This window comes from Oryx dammah, unplaced genomic scaffold (genome assembly GCF_014754425.2).
Source record: "Oryx dammah isolate SB20612 unplaced genomic scaffold, SCBI_Odam_1.1 HiC_scaffold_8, whole genome shotgun sequence".
Lineage (NCBI taxonomy): Eukaryota > Metazoa > Chordata > Mammalia > Artiodactyla > Bovidae > Oryx > Oryx dammah.
In genome coordinates this window covers 25,816,191-25,836,847 of record NW_024070192.1, presented here as the reverse complement: position 1 = coordinate 25,836,847, position 20,657 = coordinate 25,816,191, and the positions used below count along the sequence as shown (strand labels likewise).

At 55.2% G+C, this 20,657-nt stretch overlaps 3 protein-coding genes and 1 long non-coding RNA gene across 8 annotated transcripts in view; 3 read left to right on the top strand and 1 right to left on the bottom strand.

Moving 5' to 3' along the window:
- COL1A1 (collagen type I alpha 1 chain) overlaps positions 1–2,843 on the top strand; it is a 17,633-nt gene extending 14,790 nt beyond the window's left edge. For all 3 annotated transcript variants that reach the window (XM_040245671.1, XM_040245672.1, XM_040245669.1), the window contains 4 exons: positions 60–342; positions 452–642; positions 926–1,168; positions 1,284–2,843. In XM_040245671.1, coding sequence (XP_040101605.1) covers positions 60–342; positions 452–642; positions 926–1,168; positions 1,284–1,430 — 864 coding nt within the window. In that variant the 3' untranslated portion in view covers positions 1,431–2,843. The remainder of the gene's footprint in view (positions 1–59; positions 343–451; positions 643–925; positions 1,169–1,283) is intronic.
- A 2,103-nt stretch (positions 2,844–4,946) lies between these two features.
- LOC120867349 lies at positions 4,947–7,313 on the top strand. Its single transcript, XR_005721860.1, has 3 exons — positions 4,947–5,843; positions 6,177–6,320; positions 6,766–7,313. It is a non-coding gene; the product is annotated as an uncharacterized LOC120867349 (long non-coding RNA).
- A 2,871-nt stretch (positions 7,314–10,184) lies between these two features.
- Positions 10,185–19,182, bottom strand: SGCA (sarcoglycan alpha). Of its 3 annotated transcripts, none has more exons than XM_040245723.1 (10): positions 19,115–19,182; positions 18,155–18,268; positions 17,897–18,051; positions 17,649–17,721; positions 17,125–17,323; positions 16,531–16,693; positions 15,342–15,550; positions 15,115–15,141; positions 10,627–10,819; positions 10,185–10,355 (listed from the first exon to the last, which is right to left on the bottom strand). In XM_040245723.1, the coding sequence occupies exons 1-9, from the start codon at positions 19,158–19,160 to the stop codon at positions 10,639–10,641; spliced, it is 1,167 nt and encodes a 388-aa protein (XP_040101657.1). In that variant the 5' UTR covers positions 19,161–19,182; the 3' UTR covers positions 10,185–10,355; positions 10,627–10,638. The 3 variants fall into 3 exon arrangements, with proteins under 3 accessions (XP_040101657.1, XP_040101654.1, XP_040101656.1); XM_040245720.1 differs by having other exon boundaries at positions 18,155–18,298; positions 19,124–19,182; XM_040245722.1 differs by having other exon boundaries at positions 10,185–10,321; positions 18,155–18,298; positions 19,124–19,182.
- On the top strand, positions 10,814–14,414 carry LOC120867345 (spermatid-specific linker histone H1-like protein). The gene has a single exon (XM_040245737.1). It carries the CDS (start codon positions 13,811–13,813, stop codon positions 14,336–14,338), a length of 528 nt encoding a protein of 175 aa, XP_040101671.1. The 5' UTR covers positions 10,814–13,810; the 3' UTR covers positions 14,339–14,414.
- Positions 19,183–20,657: the final 1,475 nt, after the last annotated feature.

The following is a 20,657-nucleotide window of genomic DNA, read 5'->3' as shown; positions in this document are numbered from 1 at the left end:
CCCCCAGCCCTGAAAGCACCGAGCCCCAGTAATCCCCACTCTCCTCCCTCTCTGCACAGGGTCCTCCCGGCCCTCCTGGACCCCCTGGTCCCCCCGGTCCTCCCAGCGGCGGCTACGACTTGAGCTTCCTGCCCCAGCCACCTCAAGAGAAGGCTCACGATGGTGGCCGCTACTACCGGGCTGATGATGCCAATGTGGTCCGTGACCGTGACCTCGAGGTGGACACCACCCTCAAGAGCCTGAGCCAGCAGATCGAGAACATCCGGAGCCCTGAAGGCAGCCGCAAGAACCCCGCCCGCACCTGCCGTGACCTCAAGATGTGCCACCCCGACTGGAAGAGCGGTGAGGGCTGACCCAGCTGTGCCTCCCTCTCCTGCCATGATGGGGCTGAGCCCTGAGGGGCCATCATCCCATACATCCCCTGATGCCATCTTACCTTGCCCCACCCCAGGAGAATACTGGATTGACCCCAACCAAGGCTGCAACCTGGATGCCATTAAGGTCTTCTGCAACATGGAGACCGGTGAGACCTGTGTGTACCCCACTCAGCCCAGCGTGGCCCAGAAGAACTGGTACATCAGCAAGAACCCCAAGGACAAGAGGCATGTCTGGTACGGCGAGAGCATGACCGGCGGATTCCAGGTGCGTGAGCTGGACCTTGTAGCCAGTCTTAACAGAGATGGGTTGGCCCAGGGCTCAGAAGGGCCTGAGGGTAGGTCCTAGGTGGACCAGACCTCTGCGAAGTGTGATGGGCTGGGAGACAGGAGACTGGGGACCTTGATACTGGCTCAGACTGGTGCCTGGGGGGCAGGGGATGCCACCTCTGGAAGTGGGGTCTCTGGGATGCCCTCGGAGGAGTCCAGAGAGGGAGGCCAGGACTGGAGGCTCAAACAGCCATTCACTGCTCCCTCTGCCACGCCCACAGTTCGAGTACGGCGGCCAGGGCTCCGATCCTGCCGATGTGGCCATCCAGCTGACTTTCCTGCGCCTGATGTCCACCGAGGCCTCCCAGAACATCACCTACCACTGCAAGAACAGCGTGGCCTACATGGACCAGCAGACCGGCAACCTCAAGAAGGCCCTGCTCCTCCAGGGCTCCAACGAGATCGAGATCCGGGCCGAGGGCAACAGCCGCTTCACCTACAGCGTCACCTACGATGGCTGCACGGTGAGTCCAGCAGGGCCCCTGTGCTGGTCTTTGGCTTTCCCAGCAGGCCCCGTCCCCCCACCCCCTCACTGCCACTTGGTGACGCCCCTCTCCCATTGTCTCCCCTTCACCCCAGAGTCACACCGGAGCCTGGGGCAAGACAGTGATCGAATACAAAACCACCAAGACCTCCCGCTTGCCCATCATCGATGTGGCTCCCTTGGACGTTGGCGCCCCAGACCAGGAATTCGGCTTCGACATCGGCTCTGTCTGCTTCCTGTAAACTCCTTCCACCCCAGCCTGGCTCCCTCCCACCCAACCCACTTGCCCCTGACTCTGGAAACAGACAAACAACCCAAACTGAAACCCCCAAAAAGCCAAAAAATGGGAGACAATTTCACATGGACTTTGGAAAATATTTTTTTCCTTTGCATTCATCTCTCAAACTTAGTTTTTATCTTTGACCAACTGAACATGACCAAACACCAAAAGTGCATTCAACCTTACCAAAAAAAAAAAAGAATAAATAAATAACTTTTTAAAAAAAGGAAGCTTGGTCCACTTGCTTGAAGACCCACGTGGGGGTAAGTCCTTTTCTGCCCGTTGGGCTTATGACACCCCAGCACTGCCCTTTCTGCTCCTTTCTCCATGCCTTCTTAGGGCCTCCCCTCCACTGGTCCCCAAATCTAAGTCTCCCCAAAAGACACAGGAAACAGTGCATTGTCTGCCCAGAAACCAAAGGCAATGCTGAAACACCCAAGTAGCCCCCACACTCCCAGCCCACTCCCTTCACCCAGAGCCCCCAAACCCTGGGGGACCTGGAGTCCTCAGACTGCCAAAGAAGCTTTACCATCTGGCATCCCTGTGGCCCCGGCAACATTCCCTCTTTGTTTTTTGAGGGGAGCATGCCAAGGGGACCACTGGCCCTTCAACACCAGGTTTGGAGGAAAGTCAGGAGGGGCCAAGACAGAGCAGAAACATCGGATTTGGGAAACGCGACATTCCCCCCCCAGCGCAACCTGGCTGGGTGGGAGAGACTGCTCTGCTCCTTGTGTAATTGTATTGCTGAAAGACTACCTCGTTCTTGTCTTTGTGTGTCACCGAGGCAACTGCATGGGGGCGGGATGGGGGCAGGGTGGAAGGGTGCCCTCGTTTTATATCAAAGGTGCTACATCTCTGTGAAGGGGTGGGGTGGGGAGGGAGTCACTGGTGCTATGGAAGTGGAAACACCCCCCCCCTCAGGCCAGCAAATGTTCCTTTTTGTTCAAAGTCTTTTTTTATTCTTTGTTTTTTTTTTTCCTTGTGGATGGGGACTCATGTGAATTTTCTAAAGGTGCTATTTAATGTGGGAGAGAGTGCCGCCTCCAGCGTCACTCACTCTCCACCCTCTCTTCATCCCCCTGGGTGCCTCTCACCTCCTCAGGCCTCTTGCCTCTGTCTCCCCACCTCTCCCTCCTCTGAAACCCTCTCCCCTTCTGGAGCTGCATCCCATTTTCACGGCCTTTCTCTCAGTCTGTCCTGCAACCTCTCTCACTGGGTTTCAGAGCACAATTTCCCAAAGCACAAAGCAGTTTTTCCCCCTAGGGGTGGGAGGAAGCGAGAGACTCTGTACCTATTTTGTATGTGTATAATAATTTGAGATGTTTTTAATTATTTTGATTGCTGGAATAAAGCATGTGGAAATGACCCAAACCTATCTGCAGTGGCCTCCTAATTTCCTTCCTAGGAGCTGGGGGAGGGGAGACCTGGGGAGGGAGGTGGGTGGGCTCTTCTCCTTGGGTGTCTGCCCCTTCCCTGCCCCTCCTCCTCTAGCACCCTAGACGGCCCCTCTCCCTCCCCCTTGCCTTTCCTAGGCCTATACCCTTTCTATTTTCTCCTGCCATCTTCCTTGTGTGTCTCCCATACCCTCTTGTCCCTTACAGTGCCAGAGAGGCAACCCTTTTGTGCAGCCACACACGAATACCTCCGTGCAGCCCTGCTCTGACCAAACCTCAGGCCCATGCCCATGCTCATCAGTGTCATTAACTCTTTCTGCCCCCTTCCATTGCTGGGGGCATCCTGCAGGGTTGGGGGCTTTGGTAGAACTTCCTCAGCAGCGGGGTGGGCACTGGGAGGCCCATGGTTGTGGGAGGGAGGTGGGGCAGGGAGGAGAAACTGGGAGTCTTCCCGGGCAAACGCAGAGTCACCTGGCCTTTTCTCCCTCCTTGCTCTCTCTCAGCTCCTCCAAGGGAAGCATCCAGCAGCACTGAATGAGAAGGGGTTGCTGAGGCTGCCCTGAGTGCCAGAGGAGACCTAAAGGAAGGAGTGCCTCCCGCTCCTTCTGGGCTCCCCAGGAGGAAAAGGGAGAACCTTGGGCCTTGGAGAGCTGCAGTCCAGGTCTTTTCCCGGTGCTACCAGAAGGCAATAGGCCTTCCTGGCCATCTGGGCATGTCCTAGATCTCTCTTAGCCTTCTAAGTCCCTAGAACTTGGCCCCTGGCCTGTGGAGTTCATTTTGACCAGCCCCTGCCTCCTGCCTGTTCTTTCTCATTTTTAAAAATTCTTGCTTCCTCTTCCTCCTTCTTTTCCCCTCCTTCCCCTTTCCTCACCCTCTGCCTGCCCCTCCTGCTGGCCTGGGAGCCTGAGGCCCCCACAGGGAAGGTGACTGGCCAGATCCCCAATCTCAGGGAAGAGGGACGGCAGTGTGCAGTCTGTGGGGACATAGCAGATCCAGGGAGTCAGAACTCTGAAGCAGACCAGGCACCCAGAGACCTAGAGATGGGGAGAAGTTGACAGCTACCCTATCCCACAAACCCCCCTACCCCTGCCCCCTGCAAGGTCTTAGGGCATAAACCTTTGGGCAGGAAAGGCCCACATCCCTCCTTCAGGTCCATAGAGAGGTGGACAAGCCCTCAGAGTCCATTGTCTGCCTTGGCTGTCATTAAATAGTCATGGTGGTTAACTATGGCCTTTAATAATTCATCATTAGCACTTCTCTCACCTTCAGGATAGTGGAGTACTAGAATTAGCTTTCAGAGGACACAAGATTGTGGCTTTGAACAAAAGTTTATTCAATATGCAAATTACCTCAAGTTACCAGATGATCCTCTGATCAATCCAGTGAATGACTGGCCATGCAGGCCTGACACCAGCCTCAGCAACCCATCCACCTGGACCTCCTGCTCCTTGGCGCCCTTGGCCATCTTGGTCCCATCTCCATCTGCCCCCACAGGGGATCCAGAATCAACCCAAGCCTGGCATCCAAGGCTTTACCTGATCACTACCCACCTGTTCATTCTCACTGTCTCCTCCCAGGCTCACACTTGCCACCCCAGCAGTTGCACCACACTTCTTAACTTCCAGATCTTTCTTATATTTCAAATGTCTCGTTGTCCCCTCATTCTCCTGCCCAACTCAAGCGGAGTTTGACTTGAGTTTCCAAAGCTCTCCATGTCTGCAGAATTCAGCTCAGCCTTAGAGCAGACATTTCTGCCACTGTCGTACTTTGCTGTTCTCACCTGTTATGCTCTCCAGGTCAAGTGGAGCTGGCCGAGGCAGGCTGGAGGCCAGGCACTGCAATGCTGGGCGCAGGTCCGGGCATAGACGCCGGGGAGGCTAAAGAAAGAGAAGGTGAGGTCAAGAGGCGGCCCTTTTAGGAGAGCGGGTGGTGTGTGAGCATCACTGACAATAAGAGTGAGCAAGTGTGAGAGGAAGAGCACATGCAGACCCACGTGCAAGCAACTAGCAGTGAGAGGTTCTAGGCCTGGGCTTGCTGCCGTGAGAAACACGTTCTCTGTCTACCAACATGGTAGCCACTAGCCACTGTGGCTGTGGAGCGCTTCACAAGAGGATGTGCCCGGAATCCGTTTCTCATTTTATTGTATTTAGCTTTAATAGCTACCCATGGCTTGCGGCTACTGAGCTGAGCAGCACGGTTCTACGCAAAGCAGGGAGACTGTGCCTCTCACTACCTGTGCGCAGACCTACACGTGGGTGCGTGTGCGTGCTTGCAGTGTGCGTGTGCATGCATGAGGGCAGGCGAGGTGACCCCCGCCGCTGGTCAGGGCGGTGGTGGTGACAGAGCCCCACTGTGCTGTCCCACCTGCATCACGTGCGTTAGAGCCAGACTGTGGTTCCAGTGTGTATGCCGGGCAGGAGGGGAGGGGGACAAAGGGGCCATTGTATTACATTCCAGATTCAAGCCCTCCTCTCCGATGACATCACAGCTGCCTAAATACAGCTGTTCAGAGCTGCTCCCCGAGACCCACTGCCCGCAAGCGTGGAGGCACCTCGGCCCTTTCCGCCTCCTGCCCCATGGACTCACTTTTGCTTTTCAGTGAGGGAATGGGTCATGTTCCTGCAACTGATTTTTCAATCAAATCTAGACCAAAGAGTCTAGAAAGAGGAGGCTACCTTTGGATTTTTCACTTTTTGCTTTCTTTCAGAATCCTGGGGCCTTTTTGTGGCTCGAACCCATCTCCTGGCAGGACTCTCTATAACTGAAACGTGGCGGATTTTCCCTCTTTTTCTTTCCGGCTCTTTAACACTCAGCTCCCCTGAGGCTTCTAAGACAGAGCTGGGTGATGTTGAGAGGGGCTTCCCGGCTGAGCGTGGGAGCCTCAGGCCAGGCGCCCACAGGGCCATGTGGAGCTGATTGCGGGGCTGCTGGAGCAAGTATGGGGCTCTGAAAGCAAGACCCACAGGAGGAGAGAGAGTGAGGTGGGTTCCTGCAGTCATCCCTGGGTGAATGAGAAAGTACGCACTCACCTAGGACCAAATGCCTCAGTGTTCAAAGGGATCCTGCACCAGTGTGGGTGTGTGAGGGACAGCGAGGGCGGGGGGGAGTCTGCATACATGGGGCACGTGTGCATAGGCATGACTGAGGGCATAGGAGAGTTTGTCTGTGTAATGAGGGTGAAAGGGAGATGATAGAGCAGGGAGGAGGGTGGGGGAATGAGGAGAAGCTGGGGGCAGGGAAGCCACCATCCTGAAGTCCAGGGCTGCTGAGGCTTTAGTGCGGGTCAGCAGCTGTGTCTCTGCATCCCCTTCCAGGTGTGAGAGCTGAGAGATGTCCGTGGACCAGGAGGCAAAACCCTGGAAGAAGGAAGGCTTTTGTCTCAGAGGATGATCAGGCCCTTACAGTCACGGAGAATCCAGTGCTTTGCAGGGGACGTGCATGGCAAGGCCTGGAGGGAGGTGAGTCCGGGCCACGTGGGCGATGGAGAGACTGGGATTTTCTCTGCATAAGACAGCAGTGGAGGAAAGGAAGATAGGGTAGGCTGGAGACCAGAGCACATTTTAGAACAAGAATGCCACCACATATTCAATGCTAGGTGACTTCACTGCTGTGAGGCAAACCGCTCCCTCTCCTCAAGGCTTCCGAAAACTAATGCACGAAGGGGCCTGGAGGGAGCAGGTGTTCTGGAAAGTGGCTGAGTTCTGGTTTGGCTTTGGGTCAATCTGGACTTGAGATACAGGTAGGACCGTGAAACCAGTACTGTCCAATACAAGTAAAAAGTGAGCCATATGTGTAATTTTTCATTTTCTAGCAGCCGTATTAAACATATAAAAAGAAACGGAATGTTAATTTTAATAAGATATTTTATTTAACCCAGTATATCCCTAAATACTATCATTTCAGGAGTCCATCTGCAGCACATCTCAGTTTGGAAGCCACATTTCAAGTGTTCGGTGGCCACAGGTTGCCAGCAGCTGCCTTAGCAGACAGAGCGGGATTGGACGGACAGCAGGTCAGAGCCTAGGAGCAGGCGAATTTCAGGCTCCTCCCCAGTTCACTGCTTGAACTCTTCGTAGAATGGAAATTGAGCCATTTCGGGTCTTAGGAGACAAGGAGACCTCACATACCTCTGGTTCTGGGGTGATCATGTGAGTACTTGTATGTAATAAAGTTTTCATTCTGGGGAGCTGCCAGATGCCAGGCACTTGCCTAGTTCTCCCAAACTCTCACAAAAGCCCCCAGGACAGTTATGATTAATGTCTCTGTGTAAATTGAGCTGTGATTGAAACCCTGCTCACTCTGGCTCCAAATCCCAGCAGATACACCAAGGGAGTCGCTATAAAATGGGCAGAGGTGTGAGCATGCATGTGTACATATGAACATGTCTCCAGAATAAGGAAGAAGTGTGCATGCAAGGGCTGAGGCCAGCTTAGGGCTTCCTGGGTCCTCATGGCTGGCAGAGGGTCCTCTTACCAGTTTGAGAGGTGGTGAGGAACCATCTAGAGTCAGGTCATACGTGAGAGCTGTGTTTGGGATGAAGGTGGAGACATGGGGTCCTGTGGGCAATGTGGGTATGACGCTGGAGGAGATGAGGGAGGGAGGGAGATGGAATCTTAGGGAGGAGCAGCTATTTGTCGCTGGTGGTGAGGGGCTGAGGTGTGACTGCCAGGTGGAATCTTGCCCCTCCCAGCATATGTAAAGGGGTGCTGAGTGCCAGGGCAGTGGGGCTTGCGTGCGTCTGCGTCCAGGCACAGCTCGCTGTCCTCCGCAGTCACGCTATCCCCCCAGTTGTGTCTGGGCCACTTCCTCCTCGGCCAGCAGCCAGGCCCCCGTGTGCTCCTGGTAGCTGAGCTGGGAGGGAGGCACTGCCAAGATCCCAAGGCAGAGGGAAGTATGGGGCTGGTCTCAGACTCTCCCATCTGGGCTGAACAGGAAAAGCGCATGGGTCCAGGGTGAGAGGGTGGCCTCCTCCTCATGGGGGTGGAGAGCGGACAGAGAGCAGGGAAGAACCATCCCAAACCTCAGGCTGACTGCGCAGAGCCTCCAATCTGAGCAGATTCTGTGCAGCTCCGGGTTTCAGCCAGATGAGGGGCCCCGGGGAAAGGAGGAAATTGTGAATGGAAAGTCAGAGTCCATGTGATTGGAGGTTGTTACCTAAAGAGCCCTTGAGTTTATTGAGCACATATATTCAAGAGGCTTAGGGCCTCTTCCTGCCTCCATGGATGCTTCTGGGATTAACTAACCAATGGGTGTAGGGTGGCCAGCAGGGAAGGGGGGCACCCACAAGATAATTGTAAAAGCTCTAGCAGTAGCCTTGCTCACCTTACCCTCTTTGCCCAGAGAGGATGAGCAACCTACTCAAGAACTCTGACCGGCTGGACCTGATGGCTTCCCTTCACACATTCTTTCACATGACTTTCCTAAGCACCCGCTGTGTGCAGGCACTGCCCCTGGGGGAGCACAGAATCTTGCCCTCCTGAAGCTTACCCTAGGGCCAAAGCTGACCCCAACAAGGTGCTCATACAGGGCACATCCTATGGGCCTGGAGCCAGGAGTGGAGAGCGCTGTCTGAGCAGGGGAAAGGCCTCTCTAGAGATCTGCCATTTGCACAGAGGCCAAAATGACTGCACTAAGGGGAAGTTTTGCGGACATAGGAGACTGGGGGTCCCAACAGAGGGAAGAGCAGGGGCTAGGGCATCGAAACAGGGGTGTGTTAGGAGGCAGTGTGGCTGGAGCAGGCAAGCACGGGAGCTAGGATGATGAGGTCAGAGGCATACATGGGGTCTCTAACCCGAACCAAGACATTGGGTTTTCCCCTTGCTGTCACGGGAAGGCAATGGAGAGAGAGTTGACAGCAGAGGGGCGAGACTCCTTGATTTTTCCTTTTAAAGAACTGGCCTGACTGGTACTGGAGGTAAGACAAAAGGGGCAGGGAGGAGGGCAGGGAGGCTACAAGGAGGCTGCTGTGGGTGTCCAAGAGCCAGATCCTGGAGCTGGCCTGGGAAAGTCATCGTGGAAGCTGTGAGAAGTGAATGAACTCAGGATATGTTTTCAAGGTGGGGATTCTGGGAAGTGAGAGAAAGGAGAGGGGAGTCCAGGAGCAACTTGGGGCCCCCATGACCCCTTTGCCTGTACATTTCTGAAGAGTGGCACGCAGTGTTCAGAAACTCAGCCCTCCTCAGGGGCCCTGGGGCACCGTTATTAGACTGGGGGCTGCCTCAGCTGGTTCAGCTTCCCTCAGCCCCAGGCTGGGCTCTGCCTCCAGGTGAGAGAAAACTCCCATGCGTCCCCCCCACCTGCCCCGACACACACACACACACGCGCGCACACACGCACACACGCGCACACGCACACGCGCGCGCGCGCACACACAAACGCACACACACGCACACACAGAAAAGGGGTGATTGAGCATCAGCCCCAGGATAGTAGACGGGGTCCAGGCCTAGTGTGCGGAGCTCAGAAACGGGTATAGAGGCCTCAGAGTGGCAGAGCTTCCCCCTGTCTGGACTGTCTCGGAGCTGCCCCCTCGGTCAGGGCTCTGAGCCAAAAGACCCTGCTCCTCCCTCCCACTCTTTAACTGGGTCCCCTCTGGGGCCGTCTCTGGCCTGCTCTCCCAAGGGGGCACTGGGTGTGGCTTTGGTGGCAGGGCAGGAGAGGACCTGGCATGCTTTGCTTACAGCCACCTGGGAAGAACAAGCTGCTGCTGCTTCCCGGTCAGCCATGCTCTCGAGGGCTCACATGGGGACCAAGCTAAGCTGCTGACATCAAGCTCAACAAGGGCTCTAGGCTGTGCAGTGTCCTGTGGACCTCGACTCTGTCCCTGAGGAGCCCACCGAGAGGGGCCACTGATCCAGGGCATTAAGAGTCCTGCACCCTAACCTCCTCTCCATATCTAGCTTACAAAGGGGCCTCCCTCCAGGGGATCTGAATGGGTGAGAGCCCCAGATCTCCTGCTTCCAGAACCTCGCAGCCCTCCAAAAGGCAGGGTAGAGGTGGACGCAACAGATCTGAATCCAAGCTCCACCACTTGCCTGCTCTGTGACCTTGGGTAAGTCACTCTCTCTCTCTCTCCTTGTCTGTTAAATGGGGATAATGATCCAATTGTCCCTCACTATTGGGTTCATGTGAGGATCAATATTAAGGCTGCATATGCAGGTCCTTCCCTCTTACTTACAGAGAATTTGAGAAAAGTAAAAATGCCAAGAGTCCCGAGGTCAGGCAGCAGCCCCAGGTTACCTCTGAGGGCGTCCACAAGGCAGAAGGGAAGCAGAAGCAGTGAGGGCTGGGAAGGAGGCTTCGGAGACAAAAGCACGGCAATCGACGAGCAGAGCGGCAGGTGTTTATTCTGGGGGTTCTGATCCCAGACACCCTCACCCCGCGCCATCCTCCAAGCTTGGGGTTCAGAGGGCCGAGAACTGGAGTCAGGAAGAAGGATGCGGTCGTGGTGATGGCCGCTCTGAGTGGGGAGAGAAGGGAGGACAAGGCCAGGGCTGGGATGGGAGCAGCAAAGAGAAGAGAGAGTGGGAGCCTGTGAGAACCAGGCCTCAGTTCCCCCACCTTCCCCATCCTGACCCTCGGACTCTGAGTGTTTGGCCCTGGGGGCCACACCCCTGGCACTGCTGAACACTGTCCCACCGCTACGCTGGGCAGCAGACAGGTCTGTGTGCCCCTACCCATCCTCCAACCCCCCCCCCGCAACAGCCTTGAGATGGAAACCGCATTATTCCCAGAAAGAGGCTGGCACTGCCCAGCTGGACCCACCTGGGCTGGCCCTCAGTGCTGGTCCAGTATGAGGGGCACCTGAGCACTGTCCACTTGCGGGGGCAGCCGCTCGCCTGTGTGCACGCTGAACATAGGCAGGGTAGAGAGTGGCCTGGGCACCTCTCGGCTAGATGCCATCTGACGCAGCTCCTCTGTGTTCCCACGGATGGTGCAATGGTGGACCATCTGGATGCTAGGGGCACAGGAGGGAGACATACACGATGCGGGGAGGAGGACAAATAAGAAGTTCTTCGGTGCCAGCTCAGTATCCAGTGACCGAGGCATAGGCTCTGGGTGCAGACATCCTGAGTTCAAACCTGTGTATCCTTTGCAAGTTGCTTAACCCCTCTGTGCCTCACTTTCCTCAACTGTAAAATGAGGATAATAAAAGAACCTACTTCCTAGGATTGCTGTGGAGTTTAAATGAGAAAATACAGGTTGGGTGTTCAGAAAAGTGCCTGGCACAAGGTAAGAGTTCCTGAGATACTAAGACATGACTAGATGCCCACCGCGGCATGGATTTTCAGAGGCCACTCTTTGCTGGGCTCTATGTGGTTTCTATATTCTGATGGTCCCCTGGGTCCCTTCCAGCAATCAGTTTCCATTTCTAATGCTCTCTCCCTTCCCCATCATCCTCATTTTAGTCTGGCAAACCTACCTCCTCCATCTTTTCCTAGCTTTTGCCCAAGTTCTTTTCCTGGTGGACTTTGACTGCTTATGTTTTAGATCCTCAAACCTTGACCCTCTCCCACCCTGCCCCACCCTGCCCCACATTCCCCCCAGCACTGCTTAGCGCAGATGCTAAGGCTTACTTCCTGTCTGTGTCTGAGACCTGGTCTCCTTGAGGCTGGGACCAGGCTCCACCCTCACCGGGCTGGAAACCCTAGGAGGGGCTGAATGAACTGACCGCCACACCCATTAGCAAGGCCCTCCTGAGCTCTAGATCCAGTTTCCTCTAGGAAGGCTGAGCCTCCTTCTCATCTGACATTCTCATGGGCTTGTTTTCTGCTGTCAACTTTAATTCATTTTGAGAAGTAGGGTAGCACAGTGGTTACGCACAAGGACTTGCTTTGGGCCTGAATGTGAGTTACCCTGTGTGAGTTATTTGAACTCTCTGCCTCCATTTCCTCAAACTGTAATAAAGCTGTTGTATGAAATAAATGAATTAATGCAAGAAAAACATTTACATGTACAGGTCAGCATGCAGCCAAAGATAACTATTATTATAGGGAGTCTTCTGTTGCTATTTTTATCACTGGTATTATTATAGTAGGTCCACTGATGAACTTGGCCTCCAGTAGAAGGACATTTCCAAGCCCTTTGGCATGAACCCACCCACACTTGTGGGCTTTTCACAGACTCCCTGGTTGCCAAGTCAGAAAGACAATAAGAACTGGTTTTCTTAAAGGGGTGGGGCCCCCAGGCAGGGTGGAAGCCATCCTTCTTACTGCTGGATTACTGATCAAATTCAGGAGGGGGAAATGTTTTCCATCTATATCCCCATCTCAAGTAGTGGACACAGACTCCGGCTGGAGTCTGAAAGATAAGACTAAAGGAAAGATTTTCCAGCTTCCTGCTGAATGAGCCACTCTCCTCCCCAGGGAGAATAGAACCAAGCACTTTCTGGCCAGCGGAAGGAGGTGGAGCCACCATCTTAAGGCAAGGGGAGGGTCAAAATGAGCTCTTGAGTCTGGAATTTGGCAAGCAGAGTTGTCCAAAACACAATTTTCCATTCCCAGGCGAAGGGAGGCTGAGGCGGGAAGGGAGCAAAAAGAGTGTGGAAGTGGAGGCAGCCAGGCAGGTAATAATCTCGGGCAGGGGAGGCCTTGGTCGATGGGCCCCCTCCCCATCCCTGGCCCCACATCTGGGTCTCATTACTCTGGCAACACACACAGGTGGAAAAATGGTCCAGGGACGTGTTTTCCAGAGCAGGAGCAGAAGTCAGAGCCACAGCGCCCTCCCCCACAATCTTTCCACATCAGCACTTGGGCAGAAAAAGGGACAGGCAGGCACGCGCACACACACAGCCCCTTGAGCCCTGCCTCTGGCACACAGCTCACAGGAGGGGGTCATTGGGCTGGAGGATGTTCTGACCAATAAAATCTGCTGCAGGTAAAAAACAGGCAGCGGATTCACTATTTTGGATAATTTCAATTTCCTTGAATAAGCAAAAAAAAAAATGAATAAAACTGGACTTTGTAGAAATAAATCAACACAACATCCACACCAGCAAGGGCTAATATCACACACACATGGTAAAACTGGTTATTGATTCAAGATTGATGGTAGAAGCATATTTTCCTGACATCAGCAGAGCTAGAAAACTGACCCAGGAAAGCTGGACATGGTGGAAAGTAACTGGTCAGAAGAGAATATTCTCAATGGCAGAAGAAAAAATTGGTCAAATTTGGCCAAAAAAAATTGAGGAGGAAAATCCAAAACTTACATAGAAAATCACTGTTCCCAATAGGGGAAAAAATTCTACCAAATAAACATGAAAACAGAAAAGAAGGAAATCCTTTTAATTACTTTGTTAAAAAAAAAAAGTTGATCAAGGAATTAAATTGAGTTAGACAGATCAAGGAATTACATTTCTGTTCACTCTGGGAAATTTGTTCCCCATAAAAATTCAAAAATGTAGGTATAATACTGATTCTAGAAAGTTTTGTGTTCTTCAACCCAATGAATTGAGATGGTGGGGTCAAAATGGTGGGTTTAAAACTGGGGTCTTGGGCACCCTAAAATCAGCTGGTGAGTAATACACACCACATGGGTCCATCCGCCTGACTCTCTCAGCCACAGCCCTTCTCCCCAGGCTACCTGGCATGACAGATGCCCACACTTGGTGGCATCTCCCCTCTGCCTCACCTAGGGGGAACAATGGGTCCACTGTGACCTCACAGGATTCTGGTGGCCTCACAATGTCCCCCTGAGGTCACTACAGAGATAACCTTAGCACCCCCTGCACCTCAGGCACCAGTCTGCCAAGGCCAGCGTAGGTGATCATCCTCGGTCCTCTTTCTGGCCACCCAGGGCAAGGCTCGGGCCAGAGCCCTACAGGAAGTCTCTGAGGGAACCAGGAACCGGGGCGCACCTCCCACACCTAGGAGCAAGCCTGGAGAGACTTCTAGCCGCCATCCTGGAGGTCTCTGCACCCAGTTCCCTTCACCCTCCCCAGGGAGAGATGCAGAAAGACACTTCGCTGCCACCCCCATCTGGGCCCTTGGCCTCCAACACTGCCCTGGGGGCAGGCGGGCAGGCCAGCTCATCTGGACTCCCAAGCAAGAGCGAGACTCCGCGCCGCACCAGCCCCAACCCCCACCGGAAGCCCAGCATATCCAAGGTGATCCTGGGGTTCGTGGCAGACAAGGGGCCAGGCCACCGCGTGTCCCTGGCCGCCCTGAAGAAGGCTGTTGCCACCAGGGGCTACAACATGACCCGCAACGCCTGGCGCTTCAAGCGAGTGCTCAAGGGGCTGGTGGACAAGGGCATGCTCAAGCAGGTGACAGGCAAGGGGGCCACAGGCTCCTTCTTCATGGGCAAGAATCATGCCTCCAAGTTTAAGCTCAAGGCCAAGAGACGGTGGCAGCGGCGACAGCGCCGGCCTGGACAATGCCGGTTTGGGCAGCGCCGCTTGCTCATGGGCTCCAAACCGGGGCACAGGCGACCCATCAAGGGGGTTCGCAGGGCGGCCAAGTGCCGCCGCAGTTAATCAGGAAGGTTGGGCAAGCAGGCAGGGGTGCCAGGCCCGCCACAGGCTCAGTGCAGTGAGAATAAAAGGAGCCTAACTTATTTCACACCTGCCTCCTAGAATCTTTGGGGTTCAAGGGAGTGGGAGAGGAAGAGGTTTGGGGGCACACAGGAAAGGGAAGGCCAGGGGTGGGGGAAACCTGGTCAAATATAAGGGTAAGATTTGGGAAGGGCTGGAGAAATTGAAAGCATCCAGATATTAGCTAGTCCAACTGCGTTATCTTGTAGGTGAAGAAACTGAGCCCATCACAGCAACTGTGCAGCAGAGCAGAGCCTTGAACCTAAGTGTCTGACTCACAGTAAAGTGTGGTTGTGTGTGTGTGTGTGTGCCTAAGTGTCTGACTCAGAGTGAAGTGTGGTTGTGTGTGTGTGTGTGTGTGCCTAAGTGTCTGACTCACAGTGAAGTGTGGTTGTGTGTGTGTGTGTGTGCATGCTGGTGCACACACTGGCAGCCTTGTAAGTTGCTTCCCCAGCCCTTTCCCCGAAGGCGGCAGCAAATCCCTAAAACCTGGCTAGATCCCCTCTCCTGTCCCACATTAGACTCTTCCATGGAGACCAGAAAATGAGAAAGCCAAGCCAGCATAGGTGGGATCCAGCCCCCAGCCAGCCCAGGATTGGAGAACACAGACTCAGTGTGGCCCCATTATCTGGGATTTGTCTGCTGCCCATGGAGGTTGGAGGGTCCAGCTTAATAGTCCCGGGGAGCTCCCACCCACCCCCCAGACTTCTCCTACTCACTCAGAGGTGGCCAGGTCTCTCTTCAGCCTGTGGAAAAACAAGGGAGGGGATTAGCTATTATCCACAACCCTCCTGGTGCAGGCCATGCAAGGGGCCCCTGCTCTTTTCCTGGCCATGGATTCCACTCTCAGAGGGATCTGGGTCCCCAGGCAGCACAAGGGCCACAAGGAGTCTACAGTGTGAGCACCAGCCTTGGTGCCCTCCCTGCCCTCTGCCCCCATACTCACCGTCCCTCCCGCCGGCAGCACATAACATAGGCCAGCAGCAGGGTCAGCAGCAAGGCCACCAGAAGGGGAACCAGGAGGGTGACGAGTGCGTTGGTCAGGAAGTCTCGGGCTGTGGCCTCAGTGGGCGGGCAGAAGAATGGGTCGTGCTCCAGGATCCCATCACCTGGAGCAGGTGCCTCGTCTGCAGGCTCTGGCACTGACTTGTCCACCTGCTCAGGAAGCCGAGGGTTGATCCAGGAGTGGATGGCTAGACACAGAGCCCCCCAGGGCACAGAGCAGGAGTTCTACTCCATGAAACTGCAGGGATTCCTCCCACCTTGCCTCTCCCAGCTCATGTGATGCAGCAGGACAAGCACTGGTCTAGAAACCAGGAACAAAATTCTAGGAGAGGCAGGACCATACAGGGGTTAGAGAACAGTCCTCAGGTTTGAATCCTGTTTCAGAAAACTTCTGCGCCGCGATGATTTACCTCTAGGTGCCTCGATGTCCTCATCTGTAAAACTGGGATGCTAATAGTGGTACCTGTCTCCCGGGTGGTGGCCAGGATAAAACACACGGATTGCACAGTGCCTTACCCATAGCAAGTGCTCAAGAATACTGATTACCAGTTTCCGGCTGTGCTATTGGTCAAGTCACAGGAGGGGTTCCTAGCCCTGGGAACAGGATCTCTAGGGATCCTAGACACCTCAGCTTCCTATCCCAAAGAGCAGAAGTGAGCATCTTTGGTTTATAACATGAGGGTGAGCTATCTATTCCATGTTGCAAGATAATTTGCTAAGTGACACCTTAGAGGAAAGGAAAGTAAACAGAGCTGTCACACAGAAACCCTAGGTGGAGAAAGAAGTTTGGCACCACTCGTGGGAGTGACTGTTGTAGCTGTTGAGTTGGGTGGGCACAGCTGGGGCTCCAGAAGCTGGAGATTATGGACTCTATTGCCCTCGTGTGGGAGAAGGTAGAACATCAGGGGTGTGTGTGTGTGTGTGTGTGTGTGTGTGTTGCCCTCTTGTGGGAGAAGGTAGAACATCAGAGGTGTGTGTGTGTGTGTGTGTGTGTGTGTGTGTGTGACAGAGAGAGACAGATAGGGAGACAGTAGAGATAACTGGAGTGACAGAGATGGGATAGGAAGGTGAGGATGGAGGAGACCGTGACGGGGGCCCTGTCCCGCCCCCACTCCCAGAACCCTCCTCACCAAAGACACATTGCACCAGTCAACCCGGAAGTGAGGTGCCAGGGTGTCATAGCAGGACAGTAGTGGAGGCTGGCCCTGGGCACAGCGAGCATGGCTGTCAGGGGATGCCACCATCTTCAGGCAGGTGGAGAAGGGTGAAGCAGAGCCGACCTTGATGTATACCCTGGGCCCAGACAGAAACCACTATTAGATAATTGAGGGTGCCACTGAGCACTGGAGATTTGGGGGTCACAGCCAGCCTGAGATCTGGGATTATGGTGAGAGTATTCAGAGCACCCCAGTCTTCTGGGGACCTTGTCCTCCCGGCAATATCTTTTAATGCATAAATCTTTCGTGTCCTAAAGGACACGAGGAAGTGCAAAGTTCAGGGTAGCTAGGGTTTGGGCCCTGGAAGGGCAAGAGGAAGATGGAATGACCAGAAGGAAGTGGACAGTGTGACATGACACTAGGAGGTAAAGACTGGCGTGGTGAGCATGCAAGACAATGGAGAAAGCCCCACTTGGAAGTTAGGGAGACCCATGTTCTATGCCCACCACCTAGACAAAAGGCAAGCGGCTCCCTCCTCCAGGAAGCCCTCCTGGGCTGCATACCTACCCTTCCTTGCGGCCCTCAATAGGAAGGGGGACTCGGCCCCCACGGTCCAAGGCAGAGGTGATGTTGACCAGCTGGAGTTCCCCTGGCTCCCAGAGCCCCCCCAAGGCTGTGAGGAAATGGCTGGCAGGTGTCGAGGGCAGCACTTCCTCCACATCATGGCTGCGCACCAGGAACTCAGCCTGGTATGGCAGCAGGGGGCCTGGGAGGACCAGGTGGGCGCTTCAGACTGTACCCAGCCCCCAGCCCCTGCATGGATCCTTCCCAAGCCTCCCCCCACCTAACCTCCTCCCCATAACCCCTCAGCTCCCTTCCTTCTGCCTAATACCTCATATATCACAGGCCTCAAACACCCTTCCCCGACACCCACAGCCTCAACGACTAGCCTGTCAGCAGAGCAGCCGAGAACACAACTCCAGTGTTTTCAGGGTGTCCTGCCCCCCACTAGTAGCTTCTACAACTCCTTCCAGGGGAGATTCCCTCAAGACTGGCATGATGGGGTAGGGATGAGATGGGGCTGGTAGTACCTTCTGGGTCCCCAATCAACAGCACCAGCATCTGCTGGGTGGTGTCGAAGCTGTCCCGATTGTAGGCTGTGACCTGGAGGATGGGGTAGGGGGCTGAGAGGTTGGGTTGGGAGAGAAACGTGGTGCAGCTGGGCCTGGTGAGAGGAGGCTGAGGAGCGCACCACATTAGAGGCAGGCGACTCATGAAAATGAGTGAGCGCCGGGTCCCTGCTGCATGCAGCACAGCCAACTGCGGCCCCTGCTGGTACCTCAATGACCTGGTGCCCACGATCTTCTGGAGTGGCGGTGCCATAGAGGAAGCCAGGCTGGTAGGGGCTGCGCTGGGTGTAGCGGAGCCACCGAGGCAGGTCTGGGTGTCCCTGGAGGTGGGCGTGGTAGGTGACAGGGACGGGGGCTGGGACAGCTGGTGGAAGGGAGGAGAGGGTATTGGAGACATGGCAGCAGCCTCCCCAGCCCTGGGCCAGGCACCCCCCAGCCCACCCCAGCGCCCCTCAGGCCCCTCTCACGGAAGACGTGCTCAGGATGCTGCAGGAAGCTTTCGTGGTCCAGGGTGTGTACAAAGACCCGGCCCACAAGTGGGTGCAGAGTGGTCTGCTGGGCCTCGGTGCCCCCCAACACTTCTGGACCATGGCTGCCCCAGGCTGGGAGACCTGTGGGGAAACAACGGCCCAGCCTCAGTCCCAGCCGGGGAATAAGGTCCCCTTTCCACCCAGTCCTTGGTGGCCCCGAGAGACCAGAGAAATGTGTGAGAGGAGAGGGACAGCTTTGCTGGCTCCCAGGAAGGGCGGGGCGGGGTGGTGGGGGCCATGCACTATCAGTGATGAGACCCAGACCTTAGTTTGGTTTGGATTCACGGAAGCCCCTCACCCCTCATTTTAGGCCCCCAGTAGAGTCACAATGGGCGAGGATTAAGGTCTGGCTGAGAGGGGTGTGGGGGTGTGTGTGTAAGGGCACTTAGAAAAGAATTCCAAGCTGACTATCTGGGAGGCAAGAGAGGAAGGGAAGAAGGGAGGGAGAGGGAAGGACCCCTTGGAGGAGGCAGGTAGCCACTCTAGGGCCTCCCCTAAAATGCAGGGGGAATAGGGTCCACACCAGCGTCCACCAGGAGCTGAGCAAAGGGAAGCCTGAGCCTGGAGGCCCAGGGAGAGGATCTGCCCCAGCAGCCCTCACATCTTCCCAGGGCCAAATTTAGCCTGGACCCAGAAAGAAGCCAGCCCAGCAGCTCATTAAAGGGCCCCAGCACTCTGGGCCTGCGTGGTTAAGGCCCAGCCTGACTTCCCACCCCTCAGAGTTCCCAGCAACCCCTGCCCCGGCACCTCACCTCCAAACCCCAGTTTCCTAGAGCCCCACTGACGGGAGAATTTATACCCCAAAGTCCTTCTGGCCCCTGCCTGACCCCAACGACCAACCTCTTCCCTGAGGAATTTCTCACCGCCTCAACCTGGGCCTCTCCCCTGAAGAAGACCCCAGCTTACCCCCAAGGAGAGAGATCCAGATTAGCGCTGCCGCCATGGCTGCCCCAGCCTGGGCCTGCCTGTGAGTGACAGAGACAGGAGCGGGGAGGAGGCGGGGAGAGGCGCGGGCAGGTGTCCCAGAGCAGCTGGGCCCAGATCCAGCAACAGGGCCCTCCCCATCCCCACCCGGAGCAGGCGCTAAATCTGGGGTGGACCCGGTCTTCACAGGACACGATCCCTCCAATCTTCTCCAGGCAGAGGGGGTATTTTCTAGATCACTAACCTAACTGCCTTGATTCCCCTCTTAAAACCCTAACGACTCCCATTGCCCTGAGCTCCCCAGCGGCTGATGAGCTTCAGGCCCTGCCTGTACCTGGTCATGCTATCTAGAATCCCCACCTCTCTTCAACATCCCTACCACACAGACACACACACACACAGACACACACACACACTACCACAGGCTTCCGCCCCACCTCACTCTGTCTATACCCCTCTGTGTAAGCAGTTCCTTTTGCCTGAGTTCCCTTTCTGCCCTCATCCTACCAGCAAACTTCCACTCACTTTTCAAGACGCAGAACAGGCACCCCCTCCCCTCTGAAGCCTCTCTGTCCTCCATCCTGCCCCAGGCTGAGCCGGGATCCCTTTGTCCCTGTGCACAACCCAACCACACAGCATTGTGGGTGGAATGGGATCTTATGATCTGGGCATCCCTGGACCTGTGGGAGGTTTCTTTCTGGCCCTTGAGACAGACGGGGTTGCCACCAAACCCGCAAGCAGATGCCCCAGGCAAGGACATCTGGGATCTTCCCTGAGTTAGCCTGAGGGGGAGGGTGTTGGCCCGCAGACTGGGGTGACCCATGGGCAGCTTAACCCAATCCTGGTCCCGTCCATCTCTCCCACATGACCATCCCACCTGTCCCGGGATAGCCACAGATTCCAAAATGAGCGTCCACTCAGGCTGTCAGACCGGGCAGGGTATGTTTCAGAGTCACTTTGGTACCTCTCTGCCTTCTCAAAGATGAAGGGCAAGAGGAAGGAAAGAGGCAGAAGAAAGTCAGAGAGCTCTGGGGGAGCAGGCAGAGGTGCCAGAACCCGGCTAGTTGCCTGGGCCTCAGCCCCTCAGTGGCAGCATATGACTCCCTCCCTTCCTGGCTGCAGCTTCTCCTACTATTTTTAGAGCCACCCAATCACACCCTCAGTTGTCTTAAGGTGGCATTGCCCGAACCCAGTGCCACCAGGCTCTCTGAGGCCAGCCTTTCTTATTGATCCTTCTCTCTTTTCCAAAAACCAGGGGAACCAGGGCCTGGGCCAGGAGCCAGCTGAAAGTGCCCTGAAAGTCTCCACTGGCCTACAGAGGACTTCCCCACCTCAGGGCTGTCCAGATTGCAATCTGCTGCTATAATACTCAGCACCTCTGTCCTTTGAGGCCTAGGGATAATGAGGGCGATCACAAGATCTTTAAACCTAGTTTGGAAAATTTTAGATAAAACTAAAGTATCCAGAATAATATAATGAACCTCCTTACATCTATCACTGAGCTTCAACCATGATC

What these genes read in the sequence shown, in the direction of transcription:
- LOC120867345 (XM_040245737.1), top strand. Translation starts at nt 13,811, where the DNA reads ATGCAGAAAGACACTTCGCTGCCACCCCCATCTGGGCCCTTGGCCTCC.
- SGCA (XM_040245720.1), bottom strand. Translation starts at nt 19,160, where the DNA reads ATGGCGGCAGCGCTAATCTGGATCTCTCTCCTTGGGG. An exon ending in TGCTGCCGGCGGGAGGGACG is followed by an intron (nt 15,142 to 15,341) that starts GTGAGTATGGGG and finishes GTTTTTCCACAG; the next exon opens with GCTGAAGAGAGACCTGGCCA. An exon ending in AGAGACCTGGCCACCTCTGA is followed by an intron (nt 10,820 to 15,114) that starts GTGAGTAGGAGA and finishes CTGTGCCCCTAG; the next exon opens with CATCCAGATGGTCCACCATT.